The sequence below is a fragment of the Anolis sagrei genome, chromosome 4 (assembly GCF_037176765.1).
Source record: "Anolis sagrei isolate rAnoSag1 chromosome 4, rAnoSag1.mat, whole genome shotgun sequence".
Lineage (NCBI taxonomy): Eukaryota > Metazoa > Chordata > Lepidosauria > Squamata > Dactyloidae > Anolis > Anolis sagrei.
In genome coordinates this window covers 35,196,789-35,219,739 of record NC_090024.1, presented here as the reverse complement: position 1 = coordinate 35,219,739, position 22,951 = coordinate 35,196,789, and the positions used below count along the sequence as shown (strand labels likewise).

At 36.9% G+C, this 22,951-nt stretch overlaps 1 protein-coding gene across 4 annotated transcripts in view; it reads right to left on the bottom strand.

The window, feature by feature from the left end:
- Positions 1-22,951, bottom strand: part of RUNX1T1 (RUNX1 partner transcriptional co-repressor 1) — a 164,410-nt gene that overhangs the window by 43,345 nt on the left and 98,114 nt on the right. For all 4 annotated transcript variants that reach the window (XR_010909799.1, XM_060775592.2, XM_060775590.2 and 1 more), the window contains 4 exons: positions 14,747-14,884; positions 12,827-13,068; positions 11,420-11,509; positions 3,130-3,311 (listed from right to left, as the gene is read on the bottom strand). Coding sequence is in view for 3 of the 4 variants with exons in the window: in XM_060775592.2 (XP_060631575.1) it covers positions 3,130-3,311; positions 11,420-11,509; positions 12,827-13,068; positions 14,747-14,884 (652 nt within the window). In the remaining variant the exon portion in view is untranslated. The remainder of the gene's footprint in view (positions 1-3,129; positions 3,312-11,419; positions 11,510-12,826; positions 13,069-14,746; positions 14,885-22,951) is intronic.

The following is a 22,951-nucleotide window of genomic DNA, read 5'->3' as shown; positions in this document are numbered from 1 at the left end:
CCATAATTTAAGATAGGTAAAACATTAAATCTTCTCTTGTCCAAAACCTCTGCCCTGTGGGGGTTGCTTGGTATGGTTGACCGATCTGGATTCTCAAAGCTCAACACAGTCTTAAATGTTCATACTTCTTCCAGGATTATCTTCTGTCAGTAAGTTAGTGGTGTAAATGTCATTGCTTCTTGGGCCATGGCACAATCTAATTGATTCTGGATCCAGCTGAGTGAAAATGTTCCCTGCTTCTTTTATTAAGTACTTCAGTCTCAGGTTGTACTGATAGTTTGCACACATCCCATATGAACTATAAAAGATAGAGTGGATGTGGAAAATATGATATTTAACTCAAATGTGTATATTAAATACTGCTTAAAAGCTAAGCATTAACAGTTAAACATATCCAGAGTTATTATGACCATAGAATAAAATCTATTTTCCTTCTAGATATTTTTAAATTCTTCTGCTAAATGTCTCTTACATAACTGGACTTTATTTCCTTGTCTTTGATTTGTTCAAAAAGAGCCAAAACTCCTGAAGCACCCTTATAGGAAAAGGTTTTAAAATCTTAAGGAAGTGTAAAAAATGGTTTCTACAATTTTTGCAGTAAGTTAATGGTTGCCAAGATGAGCATATGGGAAAGTAGTATTGTGTATGGAATGGTCTCACTTAGTATAGAGTGGGCTAGCTCTTGTTCTGCTCATCAAACTGCTGTAAGATTTTCTAATATTCACATGATGACAAAGTGGCCATAATTATGGAGTTGCAGAATTCGACTTTGAATTTCAACGAAGTAGTCTTCTAGCTTGCATATTATATCCATCCCAACCACTGAATTTGTATTCAGAGGATAAGAGCACATTATCTGCCTTCTTTCTAGATTGAAGAAAGCAGTAAAAACATGAATAGAGTGGTACATTAAAAATAAATGTTAGTTACTTTAATTTGCACTCAACAACTGATCAGTTTATTGGTAAGTAACAATGCTATGAACATCTATGTAGATCTTATATATTCCTAATTCCTGAGATCTAAATTGTGCCTTAGGTTTTATTCTACAAAAGTAGAACTCTCCACTGATCAGCAGATAATGGAACGTTCCACTGTAGCCATGCTTTATTTCTTTTTAAATTGAATTTCCATGTTATTTTCTTCCCAACATTCCAACAAAATATTATCCAAATAACTATACTATGTTTTACAGCCAGCTGTTAATTTTGACTAGAATAGACACAGTCAATCCATCTAATTTCTCTACATAGTGAATCAACAACTGATTAGAATAGGTCTGCATTGCTTTGGATGAATCAACAGGACATCAGTGTAAATCATTTTGTTCCTTTGTGAACCAGAGTCTGCCATATGAATGCAACACTTAAGTGATTACAACACTTACAGTGGAAGTAAATACAAAAAAGTGGTGGGCTTATACTCAGGACAACTGAGACATATACTATAATTTTGTCCTATGAAGAACATCTGAAACAGGGTCCCTAACCTTAAGTATATTACCCCCCACTACTTCCAAGGCAAATTTAAAGATAGCAAGTTCAACTGGATGGTGGGTTGTGATCATTCTAAGGATTATTTGTACCATCAGTCAGCCACTGCATCCAGTTATAACCACATCTTATGAGCCTGTATTATCTAGCATCAGGGTCCAGGAAATATTTTCATAATTGCACTTCTCTGTCTCTTTTATTGTATAACACTTCGGGAGCCTATTTTTATTGGAAAGTGGACTATAACACATAAATAAAATTTAATCAATGTATTTACATGCTTCAACGCCAAGTTGACAATATTTTTGTACACTCCCTAATGTTTAAGGCATTATGCAAAAATATCAACTGCTGGAGGGCCCCTACTGGGCCTATAGTTGGTTGGTCTCTCTGCAAGGCAGCTTGTTTTCTCTTTCAAACATCCTCTTTAAATCATTTCTTCATGAAATGAATCTCTCCTGCAGTGCAGATTTCAAAAGAACAGTGAAAGGAACACCACACTGTGTTGATGTTTCATTGCAGCATTAAGACAGAAGCAAGGTCTTTCTTGTAGGTAATCTTCTGAAGACAGCATGCCAAGGTGAACAGGGCCAAACTAGAAAGTGAGGGGACTAAACTAACATTCAAACTCACGATTCACATATAGCAATCTACTTCCATATCTACAATACACACATTATTTATAAATACATCCACCGATCCTTAAATATAATTTCCTATGTTGCAATTATGCTTGGGGGTGGGGTAGGCCTCCCATTTGAGACTAACAGGATTTTTAATATGTCTGTGCATGGATTCGTTTTCAAAAAAAGTCTTCACCTGGTTCTGTTGGTTTGGATGCCCATAATGGCATGGGCTCCGCCACCAATTTTTTTCTGCTGCAACAGAACAGCGGCTGTTGAAAACTCAGCTGCTTTCCATTTCTTTCAGTTATGGGCAGGGAGGCAGCTGCTAGAAGGGAAAGGATCCCAGAAAAGGTGATTTCTTAAGCCATTGTCTTAAACTTGGATCTCCTCCAAAGAAAGAAGGGAAAGGATTGCAGGAATGGGGTAGGGTTCTTAAGCCCTTGCCTTAAACCTGGGAAGCCCCCCTCCCCCCAATTGCTGCCAATGGGCTGGATTGAAAATGAATCAGCTTTCTGGATCAAAAATGGATTTCTGTCCTCCCAAATTTGGGAGGCTCCCAAAAAACAGACTGGAACCCCCGCTGAAATCCAGGACACAGGTCAAGGTTGCACAAGCCTAATTTTTAAATGTAGTTCCCTTCACCTTTGTAAGTTAAGCATTTGTGGATTTGATTATTCACAGCTTACTTTATTTGTTGCCACTTCTGCTGCTGCCCCATAGGAAACCGAAAAAAAGTCCTATTTAGGCATTTCTAGGTACTCTACCCCAAATCTATGATTAATGTCTGCCAGAATTGTGTTGGAGAAGTGATCCCTCACGTTAAAAAAGGAAAGCATTTGGAATTTTTATTTCTATGTGTAGTCTGGCAAATTTCCCAGGGATACTGGTAATTGTTGCACTGGGTTGATTTAGGAGAAGGACACAATTCCTAGGGGTTACAGAGACAAAGTGAATGTCACAAAGATTCACTTTTCACAAGGTTATCATAGCAAGCTTTTGGAGAGGTCTACCTGTCTGGAGTTCGCCTCTTCCCGTTTTCGTTCACATCGAGAAGCAGCTCTGAGGAGTCAACAGGTGAGGTGGTGCTGGCATCCAGAAGCAGCTGCTCATGCTGAGCGAGGTACTGGGCGGGGTTCTGCTTGGCCAGCCTTGCACAGTGCAGGAGCTCCCGCTGGAGCAAGGGCAGATTGGCCTGAAGGGTCAGAGAAGCAACATCAGAACATCCCTGTTACAAAGTAGCTCTACCAGTATTCAGTCACAAAGATGGCCCAAAGACTTCCCCATTCAAAATATTTTCAGTGATATCATGTGTGGGTATTTACTATTTTAATAATTGACCAATTTTGCCTTTCTTCATCCTTGGTATCAGCATTTTTACCTGGAGCCTAAGAATAACACCATGGCAATAATATTGCTTAGACGAGCTTAAAGGACGTGTTCAACAATACTGAAAATCTTCAGATTAGACCTATGTTATCTAGAAAGGGCAATGCAAAATAGCACAATTGTAAAATGGGTTCTCTTCGCTATGATGTGCTTTGCAACAATGAACAACAAAATTCTCCTCTGTGACCATCTGGCCCTTCTCCAGCTGCTATGTACTGCCTCCGGCATAAATAGGTTAAAACACTGGAACAGGAGAGGGGATTTGAAATCCTGCAGTTCTCTCAGGGGATAGAGAGATCTCTCCCTTTCAGAGAACAGAATGGAAGGAGGAGTGGGAAAGAGAGGGAGGATGATGCATTTCCCCCTCTTTTCCCTAGCAATAAAACTCCCCTGTCTTATTTTAGAAGTTCCAAAGATCCATCATAAACACAACGGGATACAGTTAGTCCTCCCTTGCAATATACAGATACACGTGGATATCCACTAAATACAAACACATTATTTTCCTTTTATTTGATAAATTTGAATTCAAGAGATATGTATGTGTTCTTTCATGCATAGTAGGAACTCTAGGTAGAAGCAGATGGCTTTTTTCCTTCCTTTGTCAGTAGCCACTCCTCTGGTCATACCACACGGTGTCAACTGAGTTGTCTCTGATGAGACTCCAGCAATGAAATGTTTCAGCAATTTGCTAGAAGGATGTTGCACTAACATCCATGTCTTCAATCCCCTTCAAACTATTTGGTTCCATAACTAAATTCCTTTGCCATTCCTAACAGTTTGCCATTCGGGATGGCATAAGAATTCATGCAAACCTGGCTTAGATTCAAAACTTGTAGTTTCCTAAGTGAATTCCCTTCACTGAGCTTTCAAAATCTGTTTGTTAGAAGTAGGTCCATAGTGGGTCGTGGAATAGGCTGTGAATTCAAAAGCTCCCAGATTGAATCTCTGGTATGTTCAGGTAGAGCTGAAGATGTAGCTGTCTTGAAACACCACAGAATGGTTGACAGTCAGCAGGAAAGGAAAGTGTTCCAAAATTACTATGTTATCACAAAAATTGATTGATCAGTTTTGATCCATAATTTTCATGGAATAGGAAAACAAACCTCTGCAAGGCTGAAATCACACATAGAAGAAAAAGGCAACAGCACTTTAGGAAAGAAGGATTGTGTTTACTTCCCCTAATTTCCAAGGGATCTTCTTCGCCCTATTACAAATTAAAGGGAAAACATGTCCACTAGCTTGTGTTGTGGTGGAAAATCCAAATCCTTCAAATTAGATGGAACAATTATCTGAACTCAGCCCCTTGAAAAAAAAACACCTAGGTAAATCTAAGCAGACTATCTGGATGCACTATCCACTGGTCTCAGCACATGTTCATTTCAAATTTTGTTTTTTGGAATAAAAAAACAGTGCTTTAACCCATGCACACAGACATAATTGTGCCGTCTCTAAGACAGACACATTTCTGAATGGTTCTTAGGAAAATGATGTCACATGTCGGGCATCTTGCACACAGATGTTTTTTTGACAGATGATTTTCTGGCTCAGGACCAGGAAAAGGCTTAATATGTGACTTAAGAAGAAGGCTAAATAAGCTCCACAAGGCTCTATATTTCTAATATTTTATAAAATTAAATGAAACCAAAGGTACTGGGGGGAGGAGCTGCAAACACATTTTAAATTAATGTTTTGTTAACTAGACAGGAAAGCACCCATAACTATAAATCTGGACTGGAAATACTGATAGGAATATATACTAGGTAGCTCTGTATGTTTACTCTTTCCTTTTTAAATGTAACTGAATAAGTAATGAGAAACATGTACATGAACATTTACAAATGCAGACATACAGATGACACAATACATTAGGTCTTTCACTTGGTACTCTGTTTAATTTAGCGATTCCATAAACATCTTCTGCCAATTTTTTTAAAAAATGGTAATACAAAGCAATTTTGTTTGCTCCAATTCTGGTGCCAGATTAGGTAATTAGAATGGTGTCTAATATCCTTCCAGTAAATGTTCCTCCATAAATGCAAAATGGAACCGAGGGTCTGCGGGTTACATTAGCTTAATGAAAACAAGACTTTAATGCATATTGTTACAGCAGCATTTCAATGCACTTATTAAGGCCCGTGTTCCCAAAACCATATGGTTTTTGTCATTAATGTCTCCTTTGAGGAATAGCACTAAAATTAGAAGAAGAAGAAAGAAGTTGCATCTTTGATTCCAGTGATCCTAAATAAATGATATGGCAACCATATGGTAGGAAGAAATGATGGAAGGGGCTGGAAGTGTCCTTGTAGTTCCTTCCTTTCCAGTGTGTGTGTGTGTTTCGGGCTTCCAACATGATCATAATTATATTTATAAATACATTATCCTTATTAACACATGCAATAATGAACAAGAAACTAGCCTGAGCTGCACTTGCATTCTTCTCCTCTACCCAGTAAACAGTTGTATAGAAAGCTATAAGTGTAAAATCACCAGTAAATAACATTTTCCCTTCCTAAACTGAGGAGGAAAGTTTCTGATCTCTGAATGTAAGATGTTTCCATTAGTAGAAGGGCCCCTTCTGGTAATGTAAGATTTTAGATCCATCCCCATGTTTTTCAACATATTGCTTCCCAAATAATCCTTTGTGTTGAGACAGACTGAATTTTTCATCCATAATAGGTGAAGAATAAATTCCACCGCACAAAACCCATTAGTTAGTAATAAATTTTGAATGAATAATAAAGCTGTTTTCAATTCTACTATAATTTCATATTCCCATATCCCCCAATGCACACTCATTTCATTGTATGTCTGAAGGAAGGGAACTGTCAAATTAACAATTTATAAGCTGTTCAATGAGAATTTCCAGTTGAAAGTGGAATATAAATAAATAAATAAACAAATATTCATAACATCTGGTGTCTGATGCACCTACAAAATGCATGTTACATCCTTCTCAGCAAAAAGGAAAAGAATAACAACAATGACATGTGATTTCACTGTACAGATGAATTAATGGGAGAAAAAAAATAATCTTGGACATGTGAAGGAAATTGAAAACACTTCCTTAGACCATAGAAAAATTGAAAACACTTCGTTAGAATTGCTGTGTACTAGAGTTCCATTCTAGTATGCTGGATATGCCAACAGTTCAATGTGGCAAATATAAAATAACTATGATGAAACAGATAAATTAACATAGACATAAAAAGCGACTATCCAGCACAACTCTTTGCACATGCTCATGATCTCTCTTTCATTTACTGTTTTGTCACTGTTTTCAGGGCCAGGTGCTTGATAGACTTGTGCATTTTGGCTGAACCTTGATCCATCTATGCTGGCTGGATACCAGTTGACCCCTGAATCCATTTTCGCGCACCTCCCAAAAATGAGGTAGCCAGATAGCCATTTTTGGTCTGTAACCAAAAAACATGACTCGATCTGGCCCATTGGCAGCAATGGGAAACCTAAAAGCCTCCGCTTTCCATTCTTGGGACCCTTTCCTCTTTTCCTTCAAGAGAACCTGGGTATCAGGAATGGGGTTAAGAAAGCACCCTTCCCGGGAACCTTTCTTTTTGTTTCTTCAAAGGAGCCTCGATGTCAGCTACGGGGTTAAGAAAGCACTCTATCTGGTCCATTATGGGGGGGGGGGGTGACTTCCCATAGGCTCCCCTTCCATATCCTTCATTAAGACCTGGATTAAGAGCATCAGAGTTAGGATACTACTCTTTCTGTGATCCTTTCCCTTCTGTCTGTAGATTGAGTTTAATGCTTTATTAAAGCTGTTCCTACTGTAGAGGAAAGAGGCTCCAGGTAGGAACCACTTTTTCTCCATGCAGCAGTCATGCAGCTTTCCATCCAAGGCATTTTAAGAAGGCTGAGGGAAGGAAGAGTGATGGCCTAGTGTTATCCTCCCAGGGCTTCCTTTAAAAAACAATCTTTTGCTTCTTGCTTTGGTTTTAATACTTCCTTAAATCTGTTTTTACTTTCTGCTCTAGAGGAGAGGTAACAAGGTGGTAGTAGTTTTCAGAGAATGAGGGTTTTCTTTTTGTTTGCTAGAAATAATAATAATAATGATAATGATGATAATGATGATATTTTAGGAGTATTTGAAGGAGAGGAAGGAAAGGAGAACAAAAAGCTAGTCCCCAAACACATGCAGGCACGCATCCCACCAAACCGTACCGCATGCCCCCAACTCCCAGTCAGTCCCACTAAATAAAAAGAAGCAAGAAAATAAAGGGAACTGTGATGCCGAATAGGGGAGGAGAAGCTGACATAGGGTGACATGTGGTCCTGTTACAAATGGAAATCCATGATGGCTGGGCCCTTGCCTTTATCGACACCCAAACTAACCAAAGAAGCTGGATTGAAGAAAATGGCTAAAAACAGATCTGCACTCAAGTCTAGTGCTTCACTGTGCAGTGTTTTCTAGAACACCACAATTTTAAATTTACTAAAGACTATATAGCAAAGCTAATCACTCAACATCAGTTATACAACTAAAATCAGTTATAAAAAAATGATATGCCAGCATACACCTTAGAGAAGGACCATGATCAATAGGTTATATATGTTTATGCACAGAAATCTTTCAAGGGTCAGAGTAACTTGCCTGACACATAGACATGAAGTCAAGAACTAAACAGCGTGTCTTTTAAAATGTTCCAAGTACCACGAAGTAATCACCATATGTCTATAGCTGGTGTGATCAATGACTATACTGACTGAAGATGATGGAAACTGTGTGCATTGTACACTGTAGAATTAATGCAGTTTGACACCACTTTGACTTCATTTTAAGTTTGGTGAGGCATCCACATTTTTTGTAGATATGCCTAAAGCTACAACTCCCACAATGGGCCATGGCAGTTAAAGTGAAAGCTGCATTAATTCTATAGTGTATATGCACCCCAGTCATGAAAATACCTGTTTGGAGAGTACTAGGTTAGAGATTGGTAGTCTGCCTGAAAAGCACCATCAGTTCATCTAGCCTTTTTCACCTGCCATTCGCAGAAATGCTTGAAAACAAGATTGAAAGGGTAAAAGAGCAAAGTTTGCTCACCATATTGTTCTGCTTTTATTGATAGCCTTTTTATCTATTTAGTTTTTGTAAATATAGTTGCGCTTGTTGCTTAGGCACCAATTATCCAGAAAGGATGAGGACAGACACTTTAAAATTTGAAGTCACACATATGCACTCACATTCACAGAAAGTAATCCAGAATCCCAAACCACAGATCTCTGTGGAGGATCTATTTTAGAAGGTGAGCGGGGAAATGCTTTGGGATCACAAAACCATCAAAGAGTCTTTTAAGAAGCTTTGGCAGCGTTATCTTAATCCTACACATTTTCTTGCACTTCAAACCTGAATTTAAGAGCACTTTCACCATGTATCAAGTTTTAAACCAGCAGTTGGTGTGCGATGAGGAAGGCATTAAAACCAAAGCACATTTGATAAGAATACCACAGTTATTTGTGGCAGTTAACAATTATTTAGTCATAAAGCATTAAGGATACAAAACAACAACAACTGCAGATCCCTATGTGGGTCTACTCAAAGGCAGGTCCTACAAAGTTGATGATTCAAAGCATCTTTGGTTCCTTCACAATGTCTTACTCTCTTAAAACAGAATAATAACAACAATAGAATCCCCACTGGGAAGAATACATTTTGCCTAGGAGAAATACTATTGGACAAGCACTTCCAAGTGTAGGTAATTCTCAGCATGTTGTAGTGAAAACAGTAGGGCATCTTTCTAGATGAAAGAAGAACCATATGATTACTAATTAATGCAACTGCCTTTTCTTGCCACAGATGAACTAAGACAAGGAACATGTGGAGAAATGGAGGGCAGAGACACATTGCCAATGCAATAGGCTATATCAAGAACAGGAAACTGGCAGACGTTAGAAAATGTTAAAGACCAAGTCATGGGGTGCTGTGTTTTATGTAGTTTAATAGATTTGTTGAATTGTTTTATCAGATTTAACTATGCATTTTTAATATTCCTATGTTTATTTCTATTTTAATGTTTACATTTTTTGAATATTTTCAAATTTTCATTTAATTCCTACTCTAATCCATATCACAAGTAGAGCTGTCAAACAAGAACATCATTTCTTAGCCTGTATTTCATAACATACATTCTGTATGATTTATGCTATCAGTCACATAATTTACTATGATTATGTGTACACATATGAAATATATGAAGACTGGCATATTTTGTTTTTGCATATGGAAAATATTTTTTTCAATGTTTTGTGGGGGGTGGGGTATTATTTGCATTTTAGGACTTTTCTGTAAAATTTCACAAAGGTTTGTTGTGTGGAGGTTTGCACAGCAACCAATGCTCTTGTTGCTAATGCTTACAAAGAATGTACTGGCATTTTAACATAGTTACAGTGGTGAAAAACCATTATTATTATTATTATTATTAAACTTTATTTGTACCCTGCTAGCATCTCCTGAAGGATTCGATGCGGCTTACACAGGCCAAGGCCTCAACACACAACACAACCATGCAGCTGCTCTCTGTTGACAGGGTGTCAAAACACATCAAGACACCTTTTCTCATCAATAGAAAAAAGTTAATATTCTTTACATACCTTGCAGGCATTGCACAGATCTGCCCATGGATTTTCAAACACTGAAGGTTCACCATTATGAATTTCACTTCAGATCTGCCTTTTTGCTTTAATTATTTATGGATGATATAGTAGGAATATTTCACTTTGTATCTACAGAAGTGATTAAACTATCTGAAAAATCTCTTATTTCTAAAAACAGGATGTTTATGTGGAATTCCAGAAGCGAGATTGAACATGTATTGGTTACCAAAATGGAGTCTCACATATTCTTTCTTGTGTATTATTGTTAGATGCTGTAATACACCTGATAGTCTAAATCATAGTGAAACTTTTTTTTTCAGTGGAGGAGAGATGAGTGGGGATCCAATTTAGCCTAGCTCCTCTACCCTGTATGACATCACGGGTCTCGAGCCTTCCATTATCCACTCTTACTTTCCTTGTCCACTCCATACAAAACTGAGGAGGAAACTGGGTAAGAATGGGGAAGGCTATATCTTAGATGAGATTTAAAGAGATCAAAGCCTTCCCACAAACTTCCCCAGCATCTTGCTTTTCATTTTTTGCCCAAAAATAAGTGACATCTTAATGCATTCCTAATCAAGAGCCACAGCACATATGAGAAAGCATTGTAAATACGGGGGGGGGGGGGGGGGGGGAGGCACTATGGATGGATTCATGTTGATGAGGAAGGCAATAGGAAAAATGAGTCGGTGTTAGAAGGTTCGTTAGGAATGACAGCCAACTTGTAATAGTATATTACTATCTCTAACCCCATAAAAAGTGTAGCAATACTGTTCATCTGTGAATTGTTTGGCATGGAGCATGGAAGCATTTCTTTCATCACAGACACAACCTTCTCTGTGCTTCTTCTGGATCTGGGCAGACCTTTGAGAAGTTACTTTTCTAAATACAACTCCAAAAAGCTCAAGTTTGGTTAGCTCTAATACCCCTGTCACTGCAAAAAAATGTCACATCCTAGTAGCATCAGGGTCCAAATCGTGGGAATCTCCAGCTGTGCCAGCCTTTACTTAAGGTCACAAAAAGTACTGTGACACTATCAGTTTTGGGTGACACTACATATAAATGGTACCAGGCACTGCATACAGCAAGAATGCTGACAGATTTCGTAAGTACTTAGCAGTGAAACGGAAGAAAATAGTTACTCTAACAGAGGCTCATTCACTTACACTGAGAAAAGGAGCCCTTAAAACGTGAAATTCATTTTCCTCACTCTCTTAAAAAGCGAAACTGTAATACACATCTGTGACCTAGCAACAGTATGGTTTAAAATAGTTTCCAGATCAATGATCTGTGCAATACCTTCAAAAATGGGATGACAAAAGGTCGCAGTGGGAAGTTAGTAGCTTCTTGCAGTTTGGAATGAAATTCTTCAATTGTCAAAGTAGAGTTCTGTTGAATGAAAAAAAACTGGCTGTAAAATGAATAACAGAAATATGCGGCAGCAGAGATTAATCCTTCAATGCTTTTTAGAGAGAAATTACCTTAACTGTGGTATCTTAACAGCTGTATAATATTGACATTATAAAAACTTGAATTTGCACAATATAGAAAGCATTGCACCTTAATTTATTATTATGGATAGTGATCCTGTTTACTGATGCATCTGTTCCACCCTGTAACAAAGTCTAAGTTTTAGAACTAAATTCTAGGGCTGGGGGAAAGGTGAGTGCTTTACTCCAAGGTCATAGCTATCTTGTCATAGTGTTGTGTCTCATTAGTAAGAAAGATAATGGAAAAACTACATCTAGAAAAAATGGTCCAGACTCACATCACTCCTTCCTTTCTCAAACTGATGGGCCATTTCCACTTCTCTTTTCAGAAAGCAGTTGGTCTTTTCACTTCCATTTAGTCACTGCTCCCAGGCAGTGGCCAATGTCTCAAACAGTGTTTTCTGTTTAGTCTACTGCTCTACATGAGATTTTTGAGGTTCAGAAGCCAATGTACCCAGAGTATTGCATGTGTCATTCTTTGGCCTAGCCATGACTGTCTCCAAGCTGAATAGCTGTAAATTCATCATGAGACATAGATACCTCACTGGATGTAGTTGAGAGGACTGCTCCAAATAGTTCAAGCTTCTTTGTTCATGGTGGAAGCAGATAAATTATCTACGGGTTATAGTAGACTCTATACACATTATATGCAGGGAATGTATTTATGTACAAAATCATTGTGAAGATATATCCTAACCTCCATTTAGTCAATAGCTAATCAACACCCCCACTGAATCAAACCAAAGATTTATGAATATCTTGTTTACCACAATATGCAGGTCATGAAGGCAACAGCTCAACTAGGCAACAGCCCAACTAGGCAACAGCCTGTCATAACATAACAACTGTATATATTGCAGTGTTGATGCTTATGTATCTAGAAGGATGCAATACGAGCTGGAAGGTATCAGGTATCAAGGCAGGCACTAAGAGGTGTAGAAGTATTCTCACAGGGCACTATCTGTTTCAGTAGTGGTCAGAAAAGCAATATGGCTGAATGAGATGTAATATTCCAAACTGGTGAATGGTTGGCTAGACCTCTTAATAGGACCATTGCACAGTGGAACATATTATTTCAGGTCCTACTTCCCATGAGAGACATTTAAATGTGTCTAGCCACTCATCCCCACGTTTGGCTAAGTATAGATTATGTCCAAATAAGATCTAATAAAAAGACTGAAAATAACAAGCCACAACTTAATTGCTGTTTGCTTACCACAAGTCCTAGTACTAGAGTACGCACTCTTTCCCCAATCTCTGGTGAAATGTCATTGCCAAACTGCTGTAGTGTTGTAAGAAATCTCTTCAGTTTGCTAAGCTGCCTAGCTCCACAAGCTGGTGGTAATTGCTGATTAGCCAAAGACGATGAGGAAGAAGATGATGGGCCATTACTAAAGCCATTGGGTGGTGAAGGAGCCCCGTTCAATGCAGTTGGTGAATGGCTTGTGCCATTGGTTACTAGAAGCATGAAGACAAAATATTATTTACACACAAATACAAAAGAAAAACCTTTGGCACAACATTTTCCTGATTTAAAACAGTTTATACAATAGTATTTAGTTCATGATTATTCTACTAGCTGTTTTATGTTAAAAAAAAATAAGAAAAAGAAAAGAATGAATGAAAGAAAAGAAGTATCTTATCAGCTTTCTCGAATAATTAACATATTCCAATGGTATGATGATACAATTAGCTTCATGAACAGGCAACACAATATAAGTTAACTGCTATAGGTTTTGGGCTAAATCCAATGCTGGACTGGTAGCAATAAAGGAATTGTCTCCCACTTGTCTATCCCCCTGCAGTACTTTGCATTTTCTGAAAATTGACTTTGGGGCATTTCTCAGTCCTTCAAAGTTAGTTTTGGGGGCACCCTGGGCAAGGAGATGTTAAAGTGGAAAAGGAGGATCTGTTTTTCTTTGTTCTTCACTATTTTGTCCCAGTAGCCAAAATTTACCATAGGATCTGGTGCATTGTTTTCTTTATTTTAACACAAACATGATATAATGTGTCTCTGCCATTACGTGGTTATTAGGATGTGAGGTATTACTTTGCATTATCAATGCTTCCTAAGGTGGTTGAAAGAGTAAATCTTCATGAGTTGTCAAAATAAACTGGACATACAACCAATTGCAAGACAAGTGGAACGTAATTCATCCTCTGTTCTCAGTAACTGAGTCTCCAGTTTACTGAATTTAGAAAGAGATCTTCCAAAGAACTTATATAGGTTTGTGGGTAGGTATGTGTTTTTTAAAAGATGGTTGCTAGGGGAGTGTATAATGTAGATATTTTTATATTGAGGTTGTAACCATCTAAAGAAGCATTATATTTCAAATGGATATTTTATGCTGCTTTCAATCTACAGTCTGCATTCTCTAGGCTTTGGAACACAAACCCTCCATGAAAATGAAAAACCACAAACAAACAAAATCTATTTTACCTCTCTGAAAGAACACTTCTTTAGGAATGCCTAGGTCCTCCGCCAACCCAAAATCTAACTTCTGCTGGAAACTGACACAGAATCACATTGGAGAACCTGCAGATTATCTCTAGAAATCTCTTGGTCCTCCAGCATGACTAGAGGAAATTGGCCATATAGTCACACTGGAGGACCTGATGATTCCTAGAGAAAACATTTTTAATCAAATCCGTAAAGAATCAAATCCACAAACGTCAAAAGCACAAATGTGGAGGGATGACCAAAGATAATATCTCTGCCCCCCTAACAGATGTATAACATCCAACTATCCAAAAATAAAATATGTCTTCCGTCCTAACAGATGTATAACATCCAGCTATCCAAAAATAACAACACTGGTCATGACAAACTTCCTCACAATTCACAAACAGTTAAAGCCTGGAACTTTGGATCACAGGAGGTAGAAAGTACTTCATTCAAAGTGCATGAAACCTATTAATGTGACTCAGTCTCTGAACGTACAGATTGCTAACATATTAAAAACTATTATTAATGCTTTCTCTTCTTACTTTTGCTTAACTGCTTCAGTGCATAACAAAGAACAACCTTCTTTTATATAGTGGCATAAATTTTCCTTCTCATCCTTTCAGGTCTTTGCATCAAGCAACAATGTAACCTTTCGTACAGAAAGCATATATGGAACAAAAGTATAATTACACGTTGTGGGTGTGAAAGAGCTGGTTCTTGGGGCTCCTTGGGTAGTAGTAGGAGGTGGCATTGTTGGGGGCGTCAGCCTGGATTGCGTCTTCACATCCACAGGTGAGTCTGGCATTGTGGAATGCTTCTCAATGCGATCTGTAACATACATTAAGTTTCTTTTTTAAAAAATCATCCCCCTCAGATATCAAAATTTTAAGACAGCAGCAAACAATTAACTAAATAAATATAGCATGTTTCAGTAACTCAAATGTGCAAAAATCCTCCAAGAGATCAGAGCTATTTTATTTGAGATATATCTGGACACCATTGAAATTAAGATATGTAGAATATATTACATTAGCCACCACACATTTTGGTGCCTCAAATGTTAGACATGTTTCTAGGTATATTTGACCTGCCGATTCCAAACATGGGACCAGTTTTACCCTATCAGCTCTAGAGTTTGAGATACAGAACACATGCCATATACATCATCTGCTCAGCCATGGAAAATCATGATAACTAAATCTAACAAATTAGAGCTGATGTGGTCTACCAATGCAATTTTTTGAATCAGCATCTCAAGTAACCCCTGGAACAGGCCTAGAAACCAAGACACCAAGACTTTTTTGTTGGATTGTATTATTTTCCATTTTCTTTTCTTTCTTTTTTTAGAAGACAAAAAGTCCACCTCATTTAAAAGGAATGTAACATCCTCAGTACAAGACATGAATGCAATGAGAAGACACTAAGAAATTCAATTATACTGAAAAAATTACATTACTTTTGTTCTTGTCTATGGATGAAGATATCACTTCATTCTAATACCTACTGCAAGTAATCCCATGCAATTCAACAAGACCTAATTCCACATTAGTAGAATCCATATTGAGGATACAGTATCTGATGGTGGCTTTGACCTGGCAGAAGGCATTTTGTTCATACATAGTAAGATAGCTGATTGCTTCTGAGTTTCTCTTATCCATTGCAGTCCCCAATGCTCAAATTAAGAACTGCTCCTGGTGGCTTACTCAAGATGTGATAAATTGCCAAGCACTACAGTAATGGGGAGTGAAATTGATGAAAATCTGGTGCCCTGCCTTGAAAGTTTTAAGCACTTTCTCTAGTAAAAAGCCATAAATATGAACAACTTATATACACCCTAGTGACCTCAGAAACACAATGACTGTAAACACTGGTCTCATACTGTAAGTGCTTTCTGATGGATAGCTTCTAGGATTACCAACCAAAAAATAGTGTGCAGTGTTATTGACTTTTATTCTTCAACAATATTTTGTTTTGGAAAAAAAACAGGAAGAACCAGTTAGAAAATGTAGCAAGGATACCTATGAAGGGAAACAACATCTGAACTACCTGTAACATTCTGTGAATGGTACAATGGAATCTATATAAATAAAAATGTAATGTTTGTTTGTGGGATTAACAGAACTCAAAAACCACTGGGGAAATTGACACCAAATTTGGACAGCATACACCTAACAACCCAATGTATGTCCTTCACTCAAAAAAAATGAGTTTGTCATTTGGGAGTTGTAGCTGCTGGGATTTATAGTTCACCTACAATCAAAGAGCATTTTGAACTCCACCAATGATGGAACTGAACCAATCTTGGCAGATAGGACTCCCATGACCAACAGAAAACACTAGAAGGATTTGGTGGGCATTGACCTTGAGTTTGGGAGTTGTAGTTAACCTACATCCAGAGAGCACTGCGGACTCAAACAATGATGGATCTGGACCAAACTTGGCACGGATATTCCATATGCCCAAATGACAAACTCAGATGGAGTTTGGGGGAAATAGACCTTGACATTTGGGAGTTGTAGTTACTGGGCTTTATAGTTCACGTACAATCAAAGAGCATGCTGAACCCCATGAATGATAGAATTGGGGCAAACTTTCCACACAAGAACCCACATGACCAACAGAAAATACTTAAGGCCATCCAACTCCCTTCACAAGGACAAGAAAATGTAATCAAAGCCCTCCTGACAAAGAACCATCCAGCCATAGATAGAGATAGATATATATGATTCAAACACACACAGATATAGTATCATAGATCTGAAAGGGACCCCTAAAGAAGGACAATTATTTGTTGCATGTTCCAGAGTAAGCAAACCAGACAATCTCCACATCAACACTGACAAAGAAATAACAAGAAATACTCTTTACCCACAAGCATAAGGAAATTACATATATTAGAAACCAACATTTTCTCATTACTTTATTTTCCAGATAATCAGACTGGGCCACAGCAACGCATGGCAGGGGACTGCTAGTTTCATAATAAAATTCATTCTGAAATGCAACTTCAAAGGGAAAAAGTTGGGGACATATTTGTATTTTTGGAACCTATTGTATGTTTTTTGTGGTTTTACTTGCAAAACAACAACAACAAGTCTGACAGTTGGGATAATGAATATTTATGTGATACAGCATAATACTAAACACAATTTTCATCAAACTGAAATCTAATATCAATGGGTTATTAATACAAGTAAACTGATGAAAATTGTAAAGGAAGTAATACTTGGGGTTTTATTTCAAAAACAAGCTATTCTGTATGCTGGCATGTTTATACTGACTTTTGTGCCGTACTTATTGTTTCATATTTTCTATTTATGACCCAATTAAATGTTGTATCTGTATTTATAATGCTTCGGCCATGCTACTATTTTGCCAGGGGTGATACACTATTGCGTTCATATAAAATGTATAACATGGAATAAAAAAACCTATATAAGGAGCCTAACCAGGAAAATAAACAGCTCAAAACCTGAAAGCTTAAGTAAATATGGTCATATCAATATGATTTACTGTATGGTTTATTTCATGGTTCAAGAGAGGAGGGGAAAAAAGAAAAATTGTAAGATGAACTATTTGAACTTTCTGTAAGAAGCAATGATGAGAACCAGTATACAAGTGGATGAAGAACAAAATTAATATTTTTCCCCCATGTGGACTCCATGGGGAAATTCTAATGAAGGTACTCACTGAAGGTACAGCATCCTTGTGAAAATACCATTATATCTGAATCCATCAAAATTAAATGAACTACAGAAAACCCAGCTCTGTTGACTATTGTTTTTCAGCTTTATGTTCTACAAAGATTATTGAGCTAATTTTGTCCAGAACTTTTCTGAATGAAGGAGATATTCTTACAATGGAAACTAAAGCAAAACAAGCTATAACACAATTTCCATAACATTAACTATGTTAATGGCATTTCTAAGACTAGTTCTAAGAAATGCAGTGTTTGCAGGCTGGGGACAAAGTGTTAAAGCATCTACAAACACTGGTGGATAAGTATTGTAAACTGAACAAACAAAGAAATGTTCTCTAAACAAATTTCTTGGCTTATGTTGTGATCAAATATTTAACATTCAGGGACAACAAAAGTGGAGGAAAGGAAAGGAGTCTGAAAACGTTAATTATTTTTCACACTCACCTCCACCAACCTCAGGGACATGGAAATCAACAGCATTCAGCTTAGATTGTGAGAGAAGGAGAGAAGCATGGAAAAGAATACAGGCTCTCCTAAATAAAGGCAAATATTTCTGCCATGCCAAGAAAGGAAAGAGAAAGAGAGACTTGCCAGAGCTGGCCAGGAGATAACATTGGCAACTGCTGGCCCATCTGTTTTTCATTCTGCTAACACTCATGCTGAAGTGTTGGGGAATGTATTCCAGGTATACAGATCAAAAAACATGTGTGAGGGAGTCGTACATGGAAGAAAGGAAGAAAGTCCTATTCCACCAAGGTTGTCTGTCCTTGATGAAACACAAATTTGAAGCATCTTCCAATTCAGGTCTTAAGGGCTTAAAAAGCAATTGCTACCCCTCCCTACCACATAGAATCACAACAATATGCTTCTCCATTTTGTCAGTTAAAGGAATTGACATCAGAACAAGAAAAAAAATGAGATGAAGAAAAAAAGATTGCAAAAGGGAACCTTTTGCAGTTCACATTCTGCTATACAACATGCCATAACCTACTTTTTATATGTTTTTGTACAAATACACATACAAACACACCCAAGATTTTATTGTGTTGACTGAATGACATCTTTAATCCAAAAACCCTTTCCAAAATATTTTCAAATGATTTTGAATAAACTCCTCCCTTGAGTTGTTACCCCTCATTAGACAATAAACTTGTTGTTGTTGTTGTTGTTGTTGTTGTTGTTGTTGTTGTTGTTGAAAACCACTATATCATGCTGGTTCAAGGTTTCCTTTACTTGCTATAAAATGTAAGAAGTCAATCAGCTGAATCTGTGTATCCTCTGTTTATTCTGCTGGGTAGGACTTCAGCCTTAAAAATGTACCCTGTTGGCACCATACTTAAGGAAAGATCATTTTGTCTCAATAGTGGCCTTCTGCTTGGTTATTCTATGTTATAGGAAATATTTTGGCTGGCAAGTAGCTGAGTCTTCCATGAAATTGTTTTTAACTTACTAGAAGTTGTAAAAAAAAAAAAGACAATCAGAGCTCCTTGTTCTTTCTTTGTACTCCTGCTTTTACTGCTTTATTGGTGTGATTTTTTAAATTTTGTGGGTTTTTTTTTTTAATTTTTGTAATTTTAGTGTTCCTTTACCTGCCTACTTTTCCTACCTATTGAGGAAAGATAGAATACAAATCTTTGAAAGAGTTAAATGTAATAAATTACATATTTGACAGTAACACTAACCGAAGAATGCACATCCTAGCACATGGGATGTACATGTGGAAGAGATGTAGGAGTTCAATAAACATATTACAGCAGAAGAATGAATCATATGAACTTTTTCTTTCCACTCTTCAGTTTATGAATCATCACTGGACATTTATACATATGGAATTTATTCTTTTAAGCAGATACACAAAGGGAGTAAGGCAGTAGGAAGCCTGAAGTAGATAAAGGGATCATCTGTTTTGGAGTGTCAGGTGGAGCAAGAGTAGAACTTGCCACTATATTACATGATGAGATGGATCCAAGATCAGATCTCAGTGGGAGATTCTACAGGCTCTGATTACCACATTAAACATAGGCTCAACAATCTACTTTGTTGTATTGTTTTAAATTAATTTATATCATTCCTCCCCACAATGAGACTCAATCTAGCATACAAATTATTTTTTTAAATTCTATGCTTCTTTGATGCCCCAACATTCATTAAGTTTCCACATTCTTGGTATTCCAAAAATATCCTGGTTGTAAAAGAGGAAGAGGTCATTTTAGATCTGAATAGCCATGGTGTTATTTATTTTAACTATAGTCATAGGTTCATCAACATAGTGGTTTTCCAATAAGTCATGTTATGATTTAGCTTGTCAAGTTGCAGAACTCACCCAAATGTGTTTGGTTCTGTTAAGCTATTTAGTTATTCAATTGGTTTTCAAATATGCTCTCCCTACATGATGAATCCTTTTATGATACTAACAATATCCAGGCTACAACTGTGTACACATGCAAAATAAGAACTCAGTTATCTCAAGCAGGAAACTCTGAATTCTTCCTTTCAAGTGAAATGTATAGCAAAATGCCCCTGATACAGCATAGTATCAGATATTTTGAAGAGTATGATACAAGGAAAATGGAGGCTGGAACGACTCTGAAGAGTTGTTAAGGAGTCTGAGGCAGACAGACCATTCAAGCAAGCAGATTATAAATCACAAGAAAAAAGCATAATCAAAATATGTTGTGATTAGATATATTTCTTCAATTGCTATTGGCCACTTGCTGGTAAAATCTTTAACAAAAATATTGGATTTCTATTTGGGCAATTAGACTTCACAAGCTTTTAGAATGCACTGCATTTGAAAAACAGTGGGGCCTTGGATCCAAACCCCCTTGTAAATACTAAAATTCATAGACACTCAAGTCTCAGTATATACAATGTTGTAGTGAAATGGTGTCTCTTATATAAAATGGCAAAACCAAGCACTGCTTTTTGGATTTTTAAAAATATTTTAAAGGCATGGATAGGGAGGGGCAGCTGTATTGAGAAATGTTGAAACCTCTTCAAACAGGGCTTAAACCCAACAGCTTTTCAGAACTGGAGGCGGCAAAAGGATAGGCTGGAAAAAGATTGCCTCTGCTCTCTACAATCAATCCATGATGAGGCTAGATGGTGAAATAATAGGCCAAACACATGCAACCCTCTGGTAACAAGAGAATCTTAAGATAAATTCATAAAATATGTTTCAAGCTTGGAAACATCTTCTCCATTTGTTTTGCATTAGATTTTAAAAATGAAACATACATTCTTGAATCTCTTTTAACAGCAAAGAGCTAGGAGCTATGATTTAATCACAGAAGCATTTTGCCCCTCTCCAAATTAAAGAATGCTGTAAAACCAACTTTAAATTATGACGTTTCTTCTGTGGATTGTTTTGGTTTCTGACACTGAGCTGGTCTTTGTCATACATTAGGTTCTTATTATAAGAATTATTTTTAACTCTGTAGTTAACTTTTAGGTGAACTGTGATATGTACTGCAAGTGTTTCCAACCTTATAAAAAATAAATATGGAGACACAAGACAACCACTAAGAAAAACATATCCACGGCAAAAGAAGAAAAGAGAAAAGAAAGGCTTCTATAGTCAGAAGCATTTAGTTCACTTCCTGTATCTTAATGGTTTAATCCATTTTAAAAACAAGATAGCTTTTCTTATGTAGCAAGATTTCAGCATATATGGAAAGCATCCAATTTTTGTGCACCAAGGAAGACTGATGCACAGAACAAAATATGGAATATGTAAATATGCAACTGATGCCTTTTCAATAGCCAATTCAATGTCAAGCAGTTCTGCAAGTGGTATGTTTTCAATTTCCTTTTTAAAATAAAAAACGTAGGATATAATAAGCAGTGGCATTTACTTTACTGTTAGCTAGTATAAAGAGTTCCAGATGTATATCCAGGCATAAAAGATTCTTTAAAAATAGCCTTCATTGGTTGTGAGTTGTATACTTCTGTTAACCCAAAGAAAAATCAGTACAATATTTCCAAAGTTTGCTGAATTTATCTGTTTTTATTTGTCTGCCATCTTGTTCCTTTAGAATATACAATGTAGCCTACCAACCAATGATAAATGTTTAATAGGCCAAAACAATTGATGTTGTACAAATGTGACCATATTGTTTTTACTGGTCTTTTTGTGGCTTTTGGGGTAGCTGTTTTTTGGTGGTAAATTGTTTTCAGTACATTTCACTTGATATGTTTTATTATATTTGTTTTGTATTACTTTAAAAATTATACACTGATGTAAAAGAATTCAACTTTAAATGCAGCCCAAAAATAATGTTAAATAAAATAAATAGATAGGCATAAATTGATTTAAGGCCTATGGACTAATTGTCTGCATGTCTTATACGGGAAGTAACCAAATTATTTGATTAGCAGAAGATAGAGTTATACTCATTGAAACATCCTATAGTATAATTATATAGGAAGCAATGATTCAAGCACACCAAAATCTCATCATAACATTTAATTATCAGTCTAGATAAATTATTAATTAAAAGCAATCAATTAACTTCCTACAGAAATGTTGAAGAGGTTCATAAGGAGGTCACGGGCAAAACATTCCCTAAACAGCTAAAAGATAGTAGTTAATTTGGACACTGGGACTTTCTAGGTGACATGAAGAATACTTTTCCTATGTTTGCTCATGGCACTTTTATTAAGAAATGGGGGGGGGGGGGTCTACATGGTTACACAATATTAATACTTGAATTCATTACTGATCATTACTGGAAAATAGCTTTGATTTGGTAGATTTTTTTCAACACTACACTATGTTTGTTTTCATTTACAGAAAAAAATGTATGGGTTAGGATACAGCAGTGGAAAGTCATATATTTTCATAGATTGCACAAAGAAAGTTTAAGGATAACATCACCACCCTCTGACTGGACTGCGGGATATGCTGAGAAGATCTCAGTTGGAACTACCTTCTACAGTGCTGCCGGGTTGCCAATCCCATCCTCACCCTCCACCCTCTACCTGTATAGGTATATTGGTAGGTTTTTCACTGCAACAGGTTTAAACAGTCTCAGACGTGGCTTCTCCTTGAGATGAATAGAATATGCTTTCAAAACAATTCTGCCTCACATTTAGGTTTCAGCAGGTGAAATTATTGAGTATCTGGTTAGATATCTTGCATGAAGAGAAAATCCATGAAGATGGTAAAGAGATTTTCAAGCCATGTTATGACTTCA